The sequence below is a fragment of the Corvus cornix genome, chromosome 2 (genome assembly GCF_000738735.6).
Source record: "Corvus cornix cornix isolate S_Up_H32 chromosome 2, ASM73873v5, whole genome shotgun sequence".
In the NCBI taxonomy this organism is placed as follows: Eukaryota; Metazoa; Chordata; class Aves; order Passeriformes; family Corvidae; genus Corvus; species Corvus cornix.
Genome location: NC_046333.1, coordinates 35967015 through 35987539, shown reverse-complemented (window position 1 = coordinate 35987539; position 20525 = coordinate 35967015). Strand labels below are relative to the sequence as shown.

The following is a 20525-nucleotide window of genomic DNA, read 5'->3' as shown; positions in this document are numbered from 1 at the left end:
TAGTAAATAAGAAACCCTTTTCTAATGAGAACATGGGAAAAATGTTGTCCTCTCCCTAGCGGTTTTTCAGGATTTCAGAAGACTCCCTCCTTCTGTATCAGGACAAACTCAGGACTGTACATAATTCTTTTAGGGATGGAGGGAAGGAATAGAAGATAGTGTTTCTGGCCTATAGGTAAGAGCCTTTTTCGTTTTGACTTCTTGCTCCATCATTTTCTCTGCTTTTTTAGGCATGGGCTTTATGCACTGCTATGGAAACTATTCCAGGCTTCTACTCTGTGCTTCTCTCTTGTTCTTCTCTGTTGAAGCTGCTTTGCTTTGCATAAATCTTTAAATATTTATTAAGGCAAGGTTTTGAACCTGAGTTTCCCACATCAGAGAGAAACATTTAAATATCATATGATGGCATCAGCCTTTCCCTTGTTCACTCTCCCCATTTTAATTATACAATGTGGATCTGCTTCAACAGAAAAGTCAGCTTGCAATTAGTCAGTAAGTGAATAACTTGTATTCAAATGGCTTCTCCACATCTCAGCCAGCTGTTCTGGGTTGGGGACTCTTGCAGTGCTAATTGCTTCCTCTCTTTCTTTCTCTCTGCTATTTCAACCAGAATTTCCCATCCTGCTTAAAATATTTCTCAAGGAAAATTTTTGTCAAAGTAGGTGCTTTTCCACTAATTTTCAGATTCAATTAAATCAATCTCTCCTGGTAGAATTCTCTTCATCTATGGAAAACATCTATTGATGCTTAGCAGCCATCATGAGTGTCAGGCACGAGTGGCAATGAGCCCTGGTTCTACCACTGATGAAATCTCAGTCAAGCTATTTCTGTACACATTATCACTCTTCCCATCCACTGGGACTAGGAAAAATATGGATTTAAGGTGCAGAACTTCTTGGCTATGTAGCCTGAGTGATGGTGTCCCTGCATTAAACCAGAAGTGTGCTGCAACTTGTCCCAAGTATTGAAACATTTTTAAACTTGACCTCCTGGAGTTCTGTGACTATATCGCAACTGACATATAAAAATGAGTCTTTGTATATAAGAAATAGTTTCAAAACCTGATCAGAAGGTAAGCAATAGTATTTAAAAATGTTATGCATTTGTTTTAGTTCTGTAACCTGCTGAGATCTGATTCATTATTTTGGACAATGGTGCTTTGCAGTGTTACCTGAGACAATGGCAGGGTCTAGGCTTTGCTTTCTCTAGTTCTCTCCAGGGTGGACGTGTTGTTATTAATCAGCTCCAACATCACAAGTACATAACACAATTCATTTTAGGGTGTTTCAAAATCTTTCAAAGAAATGCTCTGAATAAATGCTCAATATTAAACCTATTAAGTAAATGTGTTATGAGAAGATTTGTTAGTTCCGCATATTGAAACTGTGAAATAAAGAAATACATTTAATGAATGCATAAGAAAGCAGGAAAGAAGAGGAATAGCTTCTTCCAGTGGTTATAACTATAATCTTCCATTCACTTACATAAACATGGTTATTTATTACCATGACATACCAGCAAGAGTTACAAAATCGAATGCAATTAGCATAACTCTCTTTTAGTGATGTGCTCTTCACTGTTTTAGAAGATCCTGTCTTTCAGAAGAACTGAAAAATACCACAGGAGTTCATCAAACATGGCAATTAACTGGGCCCTACCCGAAAACATGATCTCTGCCTCTGTTCTGTAAAATTTAACAAGTCAGTCAATTTAACAGACAACTGAGTTCAGAGGGGGCCTAGATGTGTATCTAGACAAAATAATGAAGTTGAGATACAGAAATAGCTTCACAAAACAAAAATTTTCATTGGAGACTTGAGCTATTGATTCCTCCAGTTAAGACTCTTCAAGAGATTTTTCAGAGAAAAGTACTGAGAACGAACCCCTTTGAAAAATCGAATCTTCCTACACTGCCTCGGGTTAGGTACATAAAAATAATTGGTACTTTTTAAAAGTCCTAGCAAAAATCTCCAGTGAATTTCAGTTAAAAGCACTTGAATCAGACTTAAAGTCACATGGTTTAGGCTTACTTCCAGTTTAGGGACAGGGCTTGAAGATAACAACTTCTTTCATATTCATTCTCTAGTTCTACATATTCATCTAAGAGAAATATTATTAAAAAGGTCTTTTGAATTCAAAATATTAAGGTCCCTTCCAGGCTAAATTGTTCTACAGTTTTGTATACATTCATAGGTATCTAGATCCAAAACAGTAGCAGAAGACCACATAATTACTCTCATTTTTCCAGGGGGGGACTCCTAAGACTTCGGGAGGTCTGTAATCCAAAGACTCAGTACAAACCCAGGCTTGAAGAAAAGGCAATTTCATCCCAGCTCAGAAAACCTTCCCACGGTTTAAGTCACTACCCTGATGTGCTTCATTCATGCTATTAATACAGTAGATAAAATATCTAAGGAATTCTGAAGGGGATTTGGAAGTAAACGCAGTGTTAATAAAATCCAGAGGAAAAAATATGCTTTAGAAGTGCCAATATCATGTTGGGTAACCATGATGTCAGAACTGAAACAGAAATGGATAGGAAAAAGTTAAGGTATCATTCCTGAATATTACAATATATTATCCTTTCTGGATATGTGATTGTCCTTCTTCAGTTATCAGTGGAAATAGAACAGTAAATGAGTGATGCTCAGACACATATTTGCTTTAAAGCAGGTTTGATACATAATTCAAAGTAATGTAGGAATAAGGTCAGATATAGTTATTAAAGTCAAGTATTTTTTGACAGATTGGGCTTCACTTATCTTTCATTAACTGAGATATGATAGCCATTGTCAACAACTGAGAAATGTATGAAACAATTAACCCCTTTTTGGAAACCACTATGCAGCAATGGAAACTCCAAAGGAAAAGGAGATTCACATGATCTCTCAAAAAGAAAACCAACTTGAAAAAGGGAGTCTCGCTGAAAAGTTGCTATTTCTGTCTCTGTGAGTTAAGTACGGAGAGCAGAGGAAAAGGTGGGCTAAAAATCAAAAATAAAGCTGTAAACTAATTTTGGTTTAGCAGAAAACAACTTGAAAGTATGAGCAAGGAAACTGCCTGATGTTTGAATGCTGTGTTCAGAGTGAGAGGACTTTGCACATTTTCTGTTTTAAAAAACCCCAAACCAAGGCTTAACCAGAAACACTCCTGAGTTCTGAAACAAATGTCCATCTCTAAGATGCTTAAGATTAGCATGGTCAATGAGAACAACTTTTCATTAATTGCAATGCACTGGACATGGGTCATAAGCTAGAAAGAAAGGTTATGAAAGAAAGATAGTGACTATTTTAATTAAAAACATGTTTTTTTAATTGGGGCAGAGAGGAAGGAGAGAAAATAAGTTGATAGTTTGTTGTTTTATTTTTTTTCCCGCAATTACTACATCTTTTTTATAGATAAAATCACTCAGGTCTAGAACAGGAAAAGGCACTAAGGAATTATTATGAGCATGGCAATATCACATGAAAAATTTATTTTCAAGGAGGAGAAGCTTTAGGAAGCTTGTTTAGCCTTTGGAAAATCAAAGTGTAAAAGAGTATAAAAGAAGTAATCTATTAAGTCATTGTTATAAACTCCAAGCACAATTAATTTCAATATACCAGTCTGTTCATGTTCATTGAATAAAATCATTCATGCTTAAATATGGTTTTATTTCTCCATTGCAAGAAAAGAAGATAAATGGAACATGCAGCTGCTCCTTGTAGTGCTGTAACATTCATTTTAGTAACACTCTCCTCTAGATGAAAACAGTGTTTTATCACAAAGCCAATGACCGTGTAACATCTTGAGTAATATTCCAAATTTACAAGGTAATTTAAGAATCCCAGAATATAATCAAGATACATCAGTTACAAACTATACCAGGTAGAAAATTAAAATGATTAATCAACGGCCTCTTTTCGTACGTGACAGCTGGGAGGTGCAGATCTTACTTATATGAAATGTATTCCTCCAAAATATGGTTTTCAGCAAACCATAAGGGGGCTTGGATCAAGCACCTGAACAGCAAAGATGCTGAATTCCTACTACCTGTTCCCCAGGAATGTAACCCTGAGCCCACCACCATCCAGTCTCCTGGGAAATGATGTCTTTACTGAAGGTTGAAAAATATATTTCAGCAAATTGCTCTGTTTGATCCAAACCAATTACAAAAAAGAGAATATTATTATTATTATTATTATTTTTAAAAGAGTAATGGGCTTTAATTCTAGTTTTAAATTTAAAGCAAGAGAAGAAAATTTATCTATGAAACACTGTCATGAGCAGCAAAAAATACAGACATTTACTTTTGGGGGCACTTCTTTTGATTAATAGTCTGGTAAAACTGTGATAGATTCAAATTGTTTCATGTGAACCAAGTAGCATGCTTTGGGGAAAAAAGTTGAGATGAAAATCCTGACCAACTTTAGCCCTTTGTATTTATGCCTGTTTTGCAAGAGGTATCTTCAGCATTAAGACAGTATGAGCAGAGGGATGGGTGAAAAAAGGATCTGAAAAAAGGATGGGTGAAAAATCTGCTGTTATCCTGTGGCTTTCCTTCAGCACAGCATTATGTTGGCATAGATAGACTGTTCACTAAGTGCTCTTGTGGGATTGTTGTTGTAGGCCTCTTATTGCAGACTTACACAGATGCTTCTCTTTCTCCATGATAGCAAGTGGAAGCACATAGATCTAAATCTCACAGAGGGATCCTGGCATCACTGGATTTTGTGGAAACTTTCCTAAAAGATGCAGGGCAATATTTTTGAAAAATTATCAGTAGTTCTGATTGTTTTTGACAAGTAAAACTTGTGCAATACTGAGATATTGTAGCAATAGATATCCCAGGAACAGCATAAATTGATGGACAGATAAATAAGAAAAGTGAAGGAAGGAGGTCTTTCCTGGCAACAGTTTATGGAATAGTCCTTACAAAAAGTGCATCTTTTCATTTTTCTTAGTCCTGGAAAACAAATAAGGGAAGCTTCCAGTATTAAAAACATGGCTACATTTTGCAGAATTCACTGGAATCTGTAGAGTTTGGGGTTGTGAAGGATCCCTGCGTCAGCAGTTGGGGGATATATATCTGACATCCAAAATACCAGAAGCAGAACTGACTCCAGTATCGGTCTCCGCTGATGCTGTACTCTTTGAAACAGAAATATTAAAAAATTAAATTATACAAACAAACAAACAAAAAAACTCTAACCAAACCAAACCGAAAACACAGGCAAACCTCTGCATGCCTTTTAAGATGAAAGAGTGCTTAAAAGTAATATCCTGTAGAGAAAACACTTGCTTTTACAAAAAAACTCAGCTTTTTGCCTATGAAGGAATGCTACTCTATACAAGACTGACAAATGAGTATCCTTCTTTGGCTTATTTCTTTTCCCTTAACTTTGCTTTTATCTCCTAAGCTCCTCTGAATATCCTACCTGCAACTAATCTTGATCTTAAATTTGGTGGCAAGCCTGTCCCTGGGCACAGGGCAGCGACAGCTACAAAGTGGTGATCAGAATGATGTGCTGCCTTCTGTAGGAATGAAGGAAATCAACAGCCAAAGGAATCAGCACAAGAAGCTGTATAGAAGACAGATCAGGCTCTTATTTCTGTATCATTAAAGATCAAAGGAAAGAACTCAAATGTCAACAACTTTACAAGTACATGCTTAATGCCCTGAAAAGCCAGGAAAATGGGAGCAAGCCAGACCAGGAGAGCATGCAGTGAACATTACCTTACCAGGATCCTGTGTTTTACTTTTGCAGGTCACCTTAGAGCTATGTAGTATAGAGGATTTAAAGCTCTTAAGGAGATTAAGGGTTCAAGAGCTGTGAACAAACAAATTTAGGCCACTAAAATCACAATTCTAAATTTTAAAATGTGCATGAGATGATTATGAGTATGAGTTAGTGATTTTTAATTATTTTGTGCAAGTTTTGCATATTCATCAGTCTGCTTGGAGAAGCACACACTGCATTCTGATGAGCAATGCCATTATCTCACACTCCTAACACAGCCTCAGTGTAGCAGGAGACAAGGTTTCAGGGGCAGGACACGACACTGCAGCAGACTCACAGTTTCAAATGTCCACTGCGACACTGGGGACGGATGCTTCCCACAGCCTCAGTTCTAACCACATGTGGCACCTTCTGCTGCTCAGCTCTGGCACACCCGCTCTGCTTCACCTCTGCCCTCTCCAGAGCTGGGAAGCTTTAACCTGCATGAATTCTTCCTACCCAGAATGGCATGAGGAATGGCTCGAGCCAAGTCATGCTTCTGCTTCCCCCACCTCAGCCAGCCTCTGGTAAGTGTCAGAGCTGGAGCATGCAAGGCTCCCAGAGAGGGGCAAGGAATGGAGGAGATATGAACTGTAGCACAGGGATCCCACACTCAGGAGAAAGCTGGAAAGCATATAGGATTTATTATCATGCCCAAGACAACCACAAGGTGAAGTCCCCCATGATGGGATCCTGACTCTTCTCAGACAGCTCAAACTGGTGGGGAGCAGCCACCTAGGGAGGAAGGACACACCTTCCCCACAAAAGACCTTCCTAACATATCTCTGTCAGATAATCTGGTTTCTTTCTTAGTGGCAGTATCATGAAACATTTGTGTGATAACTTTCAGCATTGCTTGGATCAACAGAATTCATTTATTAATAATATTTATCATCAATCTGAAGCAAGGACCCCGACCCAGTTCCGTATTATTCATGAATAATACTTGTGGTATTATGAAGAAAATACTCTTAAAATCTGAAAATTGGCAATTTTTTTACTCCCATATTTTATCCTGGTCAAAAACTCATTTTTGGTACGACTCTAATAAAGCATTTTTTCAAATATTTTGAAGTGCAAGGGTCTGAAACACTGTTGTCTGTCTAAGAGAACAATTGCATCTCCCTAACGTGAGTAGCCTACTTCTCAATTAGCCTGTAAAAATAAACCTTTCCAGACATCTAGTCACCAGACTCTCAGATGTTTTGCTTGCAACTAGAAATGGATTCATTAAAAAAACAGAAGTAGCTGATATCAAACAGGGATTCTGTTGAAGGCCAGTATTTTTATGAAAAATGTATAAGCTGATACGTACAAGAAAGGAAGGCAGCAGAGGATTGTGCATCTGTAACCAGGGTCAGTATTTGAATCAGGATGAGTATTTGAAAGCATACACAGAATTCCCTATGCTCTACTGCTGCTGCCACCGAATAGTAAAGGACTAGACTGGCTTATCTGGCTTATCTATGTGTTTATACACAGCAAACTAGACACACTTCAGCTCTAAATAATGCATTCACCTTTTTATAAAATTTTACTGGAGCAGAAAAAAAGCCTTGTGGCATGACCTACCAGCAGTATGCACACCACCTTGTTATGAATATGCACAGTTTCTCAGATAATGAAGCCCTAACTATTTAGAGGTTTTTCACATGAAAATCAATGAAAAATGAAGTTTAAATTTCATTTTGAAAGCTCCAAGCATTCATCATTCTTATGAATGCTCCAAGCATTCATTCATAAGAAAATAATAAAAGTACATGGTACCAGTATCATCTCAGTATCATCCTTCTGTCAGATGCTAGTGAACACCTAGAGGAAGGGATATTCCTCTTTACTTCACCACGTTTTCACAGTTATTGGCAGTGAACAACCTTGCTTTCTCATGAAGCTGGAGAAGCATCTAATAGATGCTGTTAAAAGCCAGGCAGAATGCAATAACCATTCATGAATTTGTCTACTCAGATTTTTAGCATATTGACAGATTTTGGCCTCCCAACATTCTTTGACAACATATCCCTATCCCATCACTGAACTGTGTCATACAGAAAAGAGAACTTCCTTTGTGCCTGGTCATAGTGATTTTCAAGTCCATGTGCCCTGAGGACAAATAATCAAACCACTTGCTCATCATTTCCCCCAAGTCATTCATGAATTCAGAGCTACCTCTTCATCTTTTCCTACCATAGAAAAGAAACTACTATCAACAAATCCTTGAATTTTTCAGAAATAAAATAAATGAGGAGATTCACTAGGAACTCTAGGCTAGTAATGTAATGGTCAACAATGTAAGAGGTGATTAGTAGATCTAAACAGACCTTAGGCATTTGCTATCTAGAGTTGTCTAAGAGATGAACTGCTGATGTTGTTCCTATATTGTAACTTCAGACCAAGGCAATTTGGAGTGTATGTATGGGACAGGCCAGCCATAGGCTTTTTTTATCATCTCTTCTAAAAGCAAACTAGAAGACTTGACAGTCTGTAGAAATGATTTCTAACATTACCTTCTCTTCCACTCAAGCATGTATGGGCAATTCATGTGCTTTTCGAGAGAGGAAGGATTAGTATACTTGTGAAAGGAAACACTATCATTTTGCTAATCTCAGGCAAAGCAGATACAGTGGCTGTCATGCTCAGGACATGAAACATCTCTGTGGTCACAGAGAAGTCTTATGCTCAAAATAGCTTGCACATCCTTTGAGGTGTTCTGTGGCAGCAATGATCTCAATACACCAAGCTTTGAACAATTCTGTTGAGCACAACTTCTATGAACAGCGTGGTGGAAACACCCACATGGAAAGGAGAAAGGATTGCAGCACCTCAGCTGGCTGGTCAGTGAGGGGCCCTGAAGAGCACAAGAGCTGGGGCTTACACAGCAGCAACTCAGCAGATGAGGGGCCAAGAGAACACCATCCTCCAAGGCTTCTTGAAGAACACACCAGTGGCATTGCTCTTGGCGAGCAGGGCATTAAAATAACTCCACTGTCCCTAGTGAACAAGCAGCTCTTGACTTCTCTTTGTCTGAGGGCTACTGGGATGAAGGTGTCACAAAGAAGCTTTATCCTAAAATCGAATCCTGCTCAAAGCTCTGAGCTAGTGATAACAAACACTGTGGCAAAACATCCCTGGCATGCTTTAGCAGCTGTAACACACTAGCAGAACAACAACTATGCAGAAACACACTGACATCTCTGATCCCAGGAGCCTTGGTTTCTTCTGGTATTATCACAAGGAGGGCAATTTTTTCATGGAACCCTGTAGAGCACTGCCATTAAGCAATTTCAAAATCATTGGGAGAACCATCACACATGTCAACCATGCTTAATTTAGGGTGATTAATTTAGATTTGGTAAGGCAGATAAAGCATTTTTATTGCAAAACATAACTCATTATATAAGGTGCATATACATTACACACGTACTCAGACACTACAAAACGTGTGTAGCATCTAGCTGGGGGAAAACACGTTTTTAGTAAACTAAAAATGCAGATCTAAATTTTAACAGAATGTGCGTTAGGTGAGATCACTGTGTACAGAAGGGTTAAATACCTATTTTCAGTGTGAAATAGTTCATATTTCAAAGTTCACACTTTTCATGTAACCATTGTGTAATAAGATATCTTCTAAAATATTTGCATTTAGACACACTTAATACCTATTTCTGCCCTAGTAATGCCTTGAACATCACAAACATTAATTTATAATTAGGCCCCTGAAGATACTACTTCTAATTTTTTTAAAACAAATGTATTATTTTGCCTAAAAGTTGACTCTGCTATGCTCCCTGAGAATACTACAATTTAAAATACACATATTTTATTATCTGCACCATGTAACCATTTTTGTGTGGCAGTATGTTAGCGCATAAACTATCACATACAATTTATGAGTAGAATTTTAAGGCAAGCTTTCTGTTTAAAGTATGTAGTTCATAGCAAAGACTATATTTATTACAAGATTTAACAACAAGGAAAGAATTTCCATGAGTGTCTAATTTTCAATTTACACAGTAAAAAATACATCTGGAAAGAAACCAAAGGTCTTTGTAAGTTGATTATATGCTAGCCAATGTGAGGCTTTGTTACTTTATAAGAGACTGAAATGAGATTATCTAGAAATTGCCTTCCCTATTTTTTCCAATCTCATCGGAAAGAAATGAAAAAAAGAATATGAAAAACTGGTTAGACTTCCATTTTTAATATAATCGGATGCTGTAAGTCACACAGTAAAATGTCCTGTAGACACAAAGGCAGGAAAATGATGGATTTTCTTTAAGATATGCAACACTTAAAATTTTCTCACTACAGCGTTCAGCTGCTTTACAAGGTTACAGTTAAGCCTAATCCTGATCTGGTTTAGTGAAAGCAGAGCTTCACTAAATTCTGGGGTCTGTAAGGATGTTAAGTGCACTATCAACACAGAGATATGAAAATTGGGAAGAATGTAGAGGTCATTAAATTAATTGGCATCCTATATGCCCACCCTCCAGTATGGAATCGATCCTCATTACCAGGGCTGTGCTTTGTTTCATTTTAAATGGTCCCAGGGATGGGATTTAGTATGTTATCAGCTATTCCCCTGTGAAGGAACCAGACCACTGATTTGGATTACAGTCAGCAGCACTTATATGAGCCTCTGCTTCATTTCAGGGGATTAAAACTCAGTTTCAAAGACAATGAGAAAGAGCCCTTCAAAACATTTCTCATACTGACGACTTGCGTAGCAAAGCTGTGGAAGCCTGTATTTATTTGCCTTGGGATGGAACCATGGAGGCAGTAAGCAACTGGAAAGAAGCTCACAAGAAATGCAATGTACAAATTATTTGGAGGCAATCCTCTCTTATCTGTGAAAGAGAAACAGAGAAAACACTCCTCAGATCCCCTAATCCAGACAAACATACACAACGTTTTTGTTTGTTTGTTGTTCTCTCTGCCCTTGTTTCAAACTATGAATGCTCCTTGCAAGGTCAGGGGGAAATTTCATTTCTACACAAAAGGTCATGGACTGGGAGTTCTGGTAAAGAACTGGAAGTAAAAATTTCCTTTTACAGGCTGAACTCTGAAATTTGGTCTATCAGAGTCATCCAATGGTTGGTAGAAAGACCCTGTCTCTTGCTACCCTGTCCATTTTATTTAAATGTACCAGCTCTTCAGCCTTCTACCGCCCTCTGCCACCTTTCTCAGCAGCCCAGCTCCTTGGAGATGTGAATATCAGCTCTTTTCTTTTTAACCACTGAGTATCAGACGATCTCTCCTTGAGCAATTCACTTGGACCCTTAATTATTGTGACAACACTTGTTATTTAGAGAGTACTTTCATCTTCAAAGCACTTCACCAACATCAATTAACCCAAATCTAGATTAATTCATCTGACAGTTAATTCGCTATATATCCAGCAATTCCCATAATGGAGAACAAACTAGTGGCTATTAAAGTCATCGGAATGAGTTCACTTGACTTCAACAAATATGGGATCAAGCTCATTTCTTGACTCTATTTCTCTCTCCTAAATCTTAACTGCAATATGGTATTTTCTTCCCCAGAATCTTCAGCTGCTTTATCAAGAATACAACCAAGGAAAGGCAAGAGAAAAAAAAAGAAAGGAATCTGTAAGATGAGATCACAAACACAGGGAGTTAATCAGGTTTGTTTTAAGGGTGATCTTAAATCTTACGCTCCACCTGCACAGAGTTTATGAAGATTGATCAGGTCAGTCCTTGACGTGCTCAGACAAATCAGGGTTCCAAACACACTGCTACAATTACTCAATTCAGGAGGCACTCATATCATAAGGCAATTGCTAAATTATAGGTTAACACAAACAGAAAACAGGGTGAGTGGTTGCAGCAAATTCCCCACAGTCACTGTAGACCTTATGAAATAGGCATCTTAAGTTTTTAATAAGTGCCTGTGGTAGCACTTCTCTCTCTCATGTAGAGAGAGCAAGGGGAATATGAAAGAGAAAGGAAAAGAAACATTTACTTGAAGTGAAGGTTTGATAGTATTTATGCAAGCAGGTCTCAGAAACTGCCTTTCACAGTGTGTTGTTTACTTTAATTTTATAATAATCCTCAAAATAATGCATCATTCTCTCTGAAGACTGTATTAAAACTCCTACGCTCATGAAGCAGTATGAACTTAAACAAATATTTCTCTTAGCTTATTAAATATACACCTCATCCTAATATATAAGCCTATTTTTTTTTCTTTTCACCACCAAGAAGGAACTTTTTATTATCCAAAATTATCAGCTGCACAGTTAGGTCTATAAGAACTTTGCTGAAAATTCACAACACGATAATATCCTTGAAGTGGCTAATAAATAAATATTATTCAGACTATAAAGAAAGATCTGCACTCTCCAAGAGTGAGGCAATTATTCTACACATTCCAGGAAAATGCTCTAACCTAATGAAAAGGAAACAACTTACTGAAAAAGAAATTTGAAAGCATCTTTTGATTCATATTAAAGGCATGTAAAGGTTGAGTCCCCCTTTCTTATTTTTGAACATTTTCTACAAGAAGGACTCCATATGCAAATACCTCTTCAACAACACCAGGGTAAGCAAGCAGAGAATGATTGGCTCCACTGGCATTAATGTGGTGAGTAAATTGAAGGGAAAATGCAGAACTGCTTAGTTAATCAAGTATGACTGAAATCACCCAATCAAGTAAATAACCAGCGAGTCTAGCCTGTGCTGTAATTTGTTCTTGGTGCCAGTCTCTTTCTACATGGAATTTAATGCCCAAAGAAAACAGCAACAATAAATGAGCCTTCTCTTATGGAACAGTAAAAAATCCTTCAGTTTGTGCCTATCTAATCATCATTTGACACTGGTTGAATTGCCTTTTAAGCCACATGCTTTTCAAAATCCTGCAGAAATTATTGCTGTTGACCGCAAACTGTATCTTTCCATACTAGTGCTTCAAACACTCTGACAGCTAAACTGTGAAAGAATAAAAGCACTAATGGATTTGTCTGAATGTATTATTCCTTGTATTTTAAGCTTTACTTAGTCTTCTTCAAAGGTTCGGCTCAGTTACTTTCACTAGTGGCTTTCAGAGATTTTCAGATGAGGGTTTATTGAAGGATTAGAGTTTATAATATACCTGTATAAGCAGAGCTGTAGTCAAGTATTAAAGATCACTGAAAACTTATTGATCTAGAGAACACAGCAGCAATAACTCAAAGAATATCAAAATAACCACTGCTATTTGCTTTTCCTTAACTCAGAATGGAGCAGATAATACATTTACAGACCTATAAGAAGCAATTTCTTCCCCTAAGGATCCATCATTTTGCATGAAAGAGTCAACACTTTCAAGAAATCAGAAGGAAACAGAAAATTACAACTGTCTGAAGAAGACCCAACATTCCACCCCCAAAAATGCCATAGCAGACACTGGGGAACAGATTATTATTTTAATAAATACTTTTCATGCAATGATTTTAATTAATAAAATTAAAATAAAGTGATTATCTATTTACATGCAGAATAATATCAAGATCTTTATTGTAAGCTGTGGAGCTTCTTCTGTTAATATTGCAACAAGGTTCACATTATATAATAGTATCAACAAGGCAGGAGAGGCACTGCATAGATTACTAATTTAAGCAAAGTTCTGGTCTCTCAAGAAGACCTTGTTAACAATGACCTACCAAAAAAAAAGTAGAAAATTCATGGTCTGTGAAAATTCACATTGGAAAGGGACCTATTTATCAAGGTCTCAGTGTGGAAATATACTGAAAGTCACACGACCTTTAAAGTCCTGAGTGCACCTTACTAGGACTAAGAGCATCATAGGTACACTGGGGCTTACAAGCATATGGAAATAGAGTACTCGGCAGAAAACCAAACATAATTCATGTGCGACGACACAGCTCCAACAGATCGAATGGACACAGCCGAGGAAGTCAACTGGACATAAAAGAAAACAGAGAAGAATGGCAGAACCAGGTTTTAACCTCATGAGAAGTGCACAAGAAGAGGCAACCTTCCTGTGGTTACCAAAAGAAAGTAACAGTACTGTCTGGGGGCTTCAGGCTGCAAAGAGCCCTTCATACACACAGAGAGAGGCCTTATAAAGCGATGTATGGGACAGCCCCGGTAACCATGGCTGTGTGCCCCACTCACAACTGCACATGCACAGTTTCATCGGGATCATCCCCTGTAATCTGGGCTGCACAGGGCTGAAACAATAAACAAACTCACAGCAATGATATAGTTGCAACATACAGATTTTTGAAAGGTAGAAAAATATCTAATGGACGTGCTTCTTCTGAAAATTTCCCCTAGGTAGGTGGAAGATGGAAAGAGCTTTCTATACAGATATGACCTGTGCTTCCCACTCTCCTAGCAGCTTATCAGTTTACCTCAGCAACACTTTTACTCCAGCTCTTTTTTGCTTCCTTTCCTACTTTTCCTTGTAAACAGAACTTCTTTTGGGGAGGTTCTCCATGCAACTTCAGCAGAAGATAGAATTATTCTGTGTCATATGCCCTGTTTTGCCTTTGCCTAACCAACACCTTGTTAGGCATTTATTTCCCAAGTATAACAGCACCTAATACCAAAACAAAAAAAGATAATTTTTCTGTGTACATTACCAGGACTCCTCTAGAAAGACTGCAACTACTAGAATGGGCAGGCAGTAGATGATCCCTACCTGAAAATACCCACAACACAATCTGGTACTTCAGATAAACCTTTGACGGCAACTTAACTCACATGCTGAAACCAGATTTGAATGCCAAAGTTTCACAATTTAAAGGACCTTCAGCACAACAGACTTGGATAAAACCTGCCCTCAGAAGAAGTACAATCCTCATTCAGATTTGTCAGTAGTTACTGTTGATTTGAAACTCTTTACATATTAGAAAAGCAATGCACTACTTTTGGATCAAAGAGGTATTTTGTTCACTTCAATGCATACACTAATTGTCTGTCCTGTTAGCATTAAAAGAAGGTATGATTGGCACTGAAGTGTGACCAGACTTCTTGGACGGTTTCAGTATGTGGGAAGAAAAACTCAGTAGGTTTGTAAATCTAATATATCCTTTTCATAATAAAGCCTAGAGCAGCAATAATTGTAATAAAGTTTTACAAGGTGTCCTGAGAGGAATAAAATGTTCATTATTCTCTGCCACAGCTAAATAAAGCAAAATTAGTGTTTTCTTTAAAAGCCTATAAGGAATTCAAATTACCAGACTTTGTAAAGAATGCTAGCAAAAGACTTTTGAGGCAGATCCTAACTATTGGTTGCTTTGATTTTAGTGACTTGACTTATCTTTCTAAACAGACATTTTAAACCAGAAAGTTTCAAACGCCCAGACAGTGTAAAGACTGCTTTGGATGCAAGACTTATGAAGAGCAAATTTCCTGTACGTTGAACTTTCTTTGGGTTGTTTTAGGGTACTTTTCCCATGTTAATCCTCATTCCCCATAACAAAAATCTGACCAGTAAATTCAGAACCCATGTGATTTCAGTGGCAGAGATGAAGGGCCAGGACTCCAGGGTTCCAAATAGCCTACAGAGGCAAACCAAAGGTAGTCACAATTGCAAGGTGTCTGCAGTTAAGAATTTCACCAAGCTGGTAGTTCCCTCCAAGCCCTTCTGGTGCCTCTTTAAGCCTTAACTTAGATTATGCTTTCCAGAGCATGTTAAAAACTAACAGCAGGAAGAGACACAAAACTACCCAGCCTTATGCAATTACTGTTCACAGTGATCAAACAATCTTGGCAAGAAGTTGGTGCTCAGCAAGGCAGCTGGAATACACTAAATCTCCCCCCCATTAAATAAGGCACAGGGAATTCTTCCACCACTTAGCAGTAACATATTGCTATATACTTTATGAAGTGAAACAAAGCAACTGAAGTCAAATGTTCCAAAATATGGTAATGCAGAGAGTGGAATGCTCAGTCAATCAAAGTAAAATTAAAGTAAATCAAAGTATAAACATTCATACAGTGCTATACCAGTCACAGACATTTCATCTCTCTAATTCTTATCATTTTCACTCTTCTGTCCTAGCTGCCATCCAATTCCTAGGTTATAGACCACATAGAAAAGAAGCAAATGATTATCTGACAAGTATTATATGCTATCTCTCAAATACAACTGATTTGGGTAGCTGCTCTACCATAACAGCCTTCTCTTACACGCACCAAAAGTTATAAAGGGTCTGAATTTGAAATAAGTATCAAGCTTTTTTTTTTATTTTACAACCATAATTAGTTTTAAAATATTCCTGTACTCATGAATGATCTGATGCAAATCTTAGTACTTTTAGCTTTACTGCAAATGACTGAACTGTAGCCTCAGGCAAATACTCAGGTATCTAAAGCAGGTCTACAAATACTTGCATACACAAACGAAAAACACGTATTCTCCCAAAAAAAGGTAAAAAAAAGACTGTCTTAAAAATTCTCAATAGGTTCACAAGACCCGTGGCTTTTGCCCTGGTTTTCTTCTTCAGCCATTCTTTCACTGACTTTCCCCATATCTTCTCTACAGGCAGTCCTAAGGGACTACTCTTGTTCCTCTTCACTTCTCCCTTTTCAGCCTCTCTTTTGGTAGTTCATCTGCACACAATTTTGACTACTGTCTCTGCTCATAGCTCAAAAGACCACCTTTATTCCCAGACCCATCTTTGCCTGCCCATACTGAAATCTGAGCCTTTCTCATACCTTCTCACCTCAATTTCAAAGAGACAAGAGCATTTTTCTCCCTGCAGAACCTCATTCCTCTACCCTTATGGACTTGCCACTTGTTCTCACATTCGAGACTTCACAATTTTGTTTGCTTCTCTTCCTAGGTTTTCTCACCTAAGTGATTTAAAGGCCACATGTGATGAAGGCAGTGCTGTGCTAATTCTGCTTTTCATTTCAGTAGCAGAAATCTGATCCATCTCTTGTCTCAAATTTATATGTTGTTCCATAATAACAGGGCAAACCACAATCCAATCATTCATAAGACTGCTTTTTGCCCTTTCCACTCATCTGTGACATGTATTGTAACATATCCACACCAGCATTTTATTTTTTCTATCTGCATAGCACATCCTGCAGCATCCTAAGCGAAAAATGACAACACCCCTTCTGCAGGGTTTTGCAGCTATAATGATGAAAGAAGAAATGCTGGCAGTGACAAAATAAAATTCTATTAGGCAATTTGGCACAGTAAGAAAAAAAAATAGTCATACTTTCAGGTTCAATATCCTTTCATCAGGTCTAAGAGTCTGAATAGACACTGGGGACCAGTGCTCTTTGTTTGATGTTGTTTAATTTAGTATTAGCCTTAAAGCTGATCAGAAGATATAAGCAATCATATAAAGCCTTGATTTAAGCCAAATTAGCCAAAAGAAGATGATTTTTTCTACACAAAGCTCCAAGTTCCCAATCATCTGTCTTTCCCTTGACTAGAAACACTTTCATTACTATGGCACATGACTCTTTGTGGCCATCCTATTCTTCAAGTATAATAACAAATCTCTTATTTCAGTGTTTCTTTTACAGGAGGCCTCCAGATACAGAAGTGAGAAAATAGTAGTTAAAATTGTGGTAGGGCTGCCACTTCCCATGAATATACTTTCACCAGTTAAATGATGATGGAGTCAAATTATCCAACTGATTGGGAAAAACAGACCCATTATTTTTTGAGGTTACTGCAAGAAATATAGAGCAAGAAATATGATTACAGTGGATTACCACTTCTCTGCATCCTTAATTTGATTATGGTAATCATAACGCAGCTGTGTGATCATCTTTTCCATCAAAGAAGAGGGAAGTGCAGAATAGCAATCTACAGTTGAAGAAGAGGGACCAACTTTCGTTTTCTATGAATAAAACTATTTAAAAAATAGGAATTACTTCTGACCTTTAGCCTGCGATCCTGGTCTCCACTGCACAGAGAATTTACAGACACTTTGAAAGTCTTCCATGCTGGATTTAAGTTATTCATCACAACCTGTGAGTGAAAAGAAGAAAGAGAACCCTTAACATTTCCACATCTCTCAGCAGAATGCTAACAAGAGCCACAATTCTCAATATAGTACATTCACCAGCAAGAGAAGGAAGCAGAGCTCAGCTGGCGTTTTCAGAACTACATCCATGGGATATGAGCCCTTGAGCAACCTGCAGTTTGCAACACTCCTCCTCTGGAAAGCCCTCAAAAGGCACAAGTGGGAAATGGACCTATACATACCCACAGATCATGCTACAAACATTGCTCCAGCACTGCCACGCCTCAGTGGGAGATAATTCACAAGGGGAAGGTTGTACTACTGAACTGGAAGCCATGGAATAGAGACACAGAACTGGGCAATGGGGATGGGCAACCTCAATTTACAGGCACACAGTTTGCCCTGCTAAGAAAACTTTATGGAATCCATAACAGCTTTATAACCCCTAACACCTGCCACAGCTCCACCCTAAACACCTAAATGCCGTTTCTAAAGACGGTGCTAGTCATTACCATAGAGCAGTAATGTCACTGGGTCATAAGAAACAAATGTAAAGCACTCAGATTACAATCCCTTTAGCACCAGCAACCTGGGAGGAGGTGGGGGAGAAGCAACATAGTATTAATGGGAAAACACGATACAGCCTGTAGCCTGGTTTTGGCTAAATCTAATATTTATATCTCCTGACCTTCCAAACAGAGTATCTGCCAGTTTAATTGGATTTGGATCTTTGGCTTCAGTATCATCTTCCTTTACCATAAGGTGCATAAGTCAAGACCTGATGCCCATTAGTTAATAATTATACTAGAGTATAACACTAGGAAATGTTTTTAAACGTGGGTGTTTGCACACCACATTTAAAAACACTTCCCTTTGTGACACAGGAAGCATAAACTATGGCTCCTGACAACTCACCTGTGTCCTTGGAAAATAAACTCAACTCTATTCCTTACCTCAGTCCTGTGAACAAGTTGTTGGGTTGCATCATCATTCACCCGAAAAATCTCCAGAAAAGGATCAGATTTGCTGAAAAAATCCTAAAATAAAATATAGGACAGGTTACTCTTGAGGCTCCTTTTTCTTTGAGCTTTTCAGGCACAATGCACTGGTGCTTTCTTGACTGCTAATGAAAAGGAAGAGCCAGCGCAGTATTAGTGAGACCTCTTGGTGTTTCTCAGCAATATTTCATTCTTGTCCTTGTCCCACAAGGATTCCCATAGCACGGTTGTTGTTCTCAGTTTGCCTATTTAATCATGGCACACAGAACTCTAAAATATCCTTATACAACTTCTTCGCTTCTCACACCCAGCTCAGTTCCCTGAGCATTAGCTCCGTCATCCACCTAGCTTGTTTCTTTCTGTCTCCATACCTGTTTGGTCTTTTGACATCAGTTTTCTAATGCATTGCACTTTGAAGCATATTCCACAGTGGGGTTGAATTTCACACTGTTCATGTACCCTCTCAAAACAGAAGTTAATTGGCCAAGACGCTGTGCTACTACCAACTAACACAAGATGGATTAGAGATGGTTAGAGAAGCAAGTCCTCTTCAGGGTGTGGTAACATGGCCCATGCTAAGATGACAAACAGAGCAGAGTAATGCAGTAAATAACTTGGTATCTCTAGGCGAATCCGTGAGACACTGATGTTCACATTCACACACTGCAGAACACCCTCTCCTAGTCTGGCATCCAGCTAACAACCCTGAACTTTCTTACACAAACATAAATTCAGATGCTTTCTATAGTGCTGCTTCAGTTTGGCCACAACCTCTTTTGTTTCAACAGCTCATTTATTCTGGACATGCTGGCTGGGGGGGACAGAAGGGTAACTGGCTGTTAACCCTCCACAACTGGAGGGGGAAGCTTCAAATTTCTAACTGTGCAATGCTGAAAGAACAGGATTTAAATGCGCTAAGCCTATTTTCTGTAGTTTCAAGTCCCTTCTTCATTTTCTTCTTCAAAAGAGCCACAGGATTAACTCTGTGTATATGAATATTCTTCTCTACAGGACATATCCAAAACCACAGACTTCCATGTCAGTCTGGGGAAGTGAGAAATTCTGTTTGCTCTCCAAGTGTTTCTATGATAGTGTTAGTGTAAAAATTACTCTAATATATATATAATTCTACAAATTTCTCCTCACCAAACATCCACCATACTAGCTGCATAGTCATTGGTTTGGGAACAGTTTTGGATAAGATGCTAGTCAAAGTCTGGGCTTGGTAAAATTTATTTTCGGGACATTTTTATGATTCCACAACTTCAAAACAAACAAAGAATTCAGGTGTTTGAAACAGGACACCTGAATTTGAATGTCTGGAGAAGAAAATGAGTCCCTATGGACCACAAAGCAAGGCTCAAGGAACCTAAAGTCTTGTCCTACAAATGACATAATGTTGGGTTCAGAGTGCTCTTCTGTCGTTGATCTGCTTCTTTACTTTCTAGAGAAAACTCAACGGCACATTTAGCAACTGGTGCAAAGCACTTAAATATTTATCCGTTAAATACTATCATGGGGAGCATGGAACAACAAAGCTGTATGTTTGGCGCTTTGTTCCAACTACATGGTAAACAGGACATTTTATATAAAACTGAAAAACCAGTGCAAAATTCAACTAAGTAACTCTAGAGTTTGCCTCAAGGCCCTGATGTAGATTCAGTATCTGGACTCCAATCTAAACTTTAAACTGCTAATATGTAGGGGGTTTTGGTGATGAAATTCTGCCAGATTACCAGTACGTAGCAGAGAGAACAAGCAGAGAGAGAGAGTGTTGGTTTAATAATAGTGACATGAAAATCCAGACCA

The 20525-nt window shown here is 38.1% G+C and overlaps 1 protein-coding gene across 3 annotated transcripts in view; it reads right to left on the bottom strand.

Annotated features, from left to right (window-relative positions):
• CPNE4 (copine 4) overlaps positions 1 to 20525 on the bottom strand; it is a 229343-nt gene that overhangs the window by 69614 nt on the left and 139204 nt on the right. For all 3 annotated transcript variants that reach the window (XM_039549679.1, XM_039549677.1, XM_039549678.1), the window contains 2 exons: positions 18672 to 18755; positions 17634 to 17723 (listed from right to left, as the gene is read on the bottom strand). In XM_039549679.1, coding sequence (XP_039405613.1) covers positions 17634 to 17723; positions 18672 to 18755 — 174 coding nt within the window. The remainder of the gene's footprint in view (positions 1 to 17633; positions 17724 to 18671; positions 18756 to 20525) is intronic.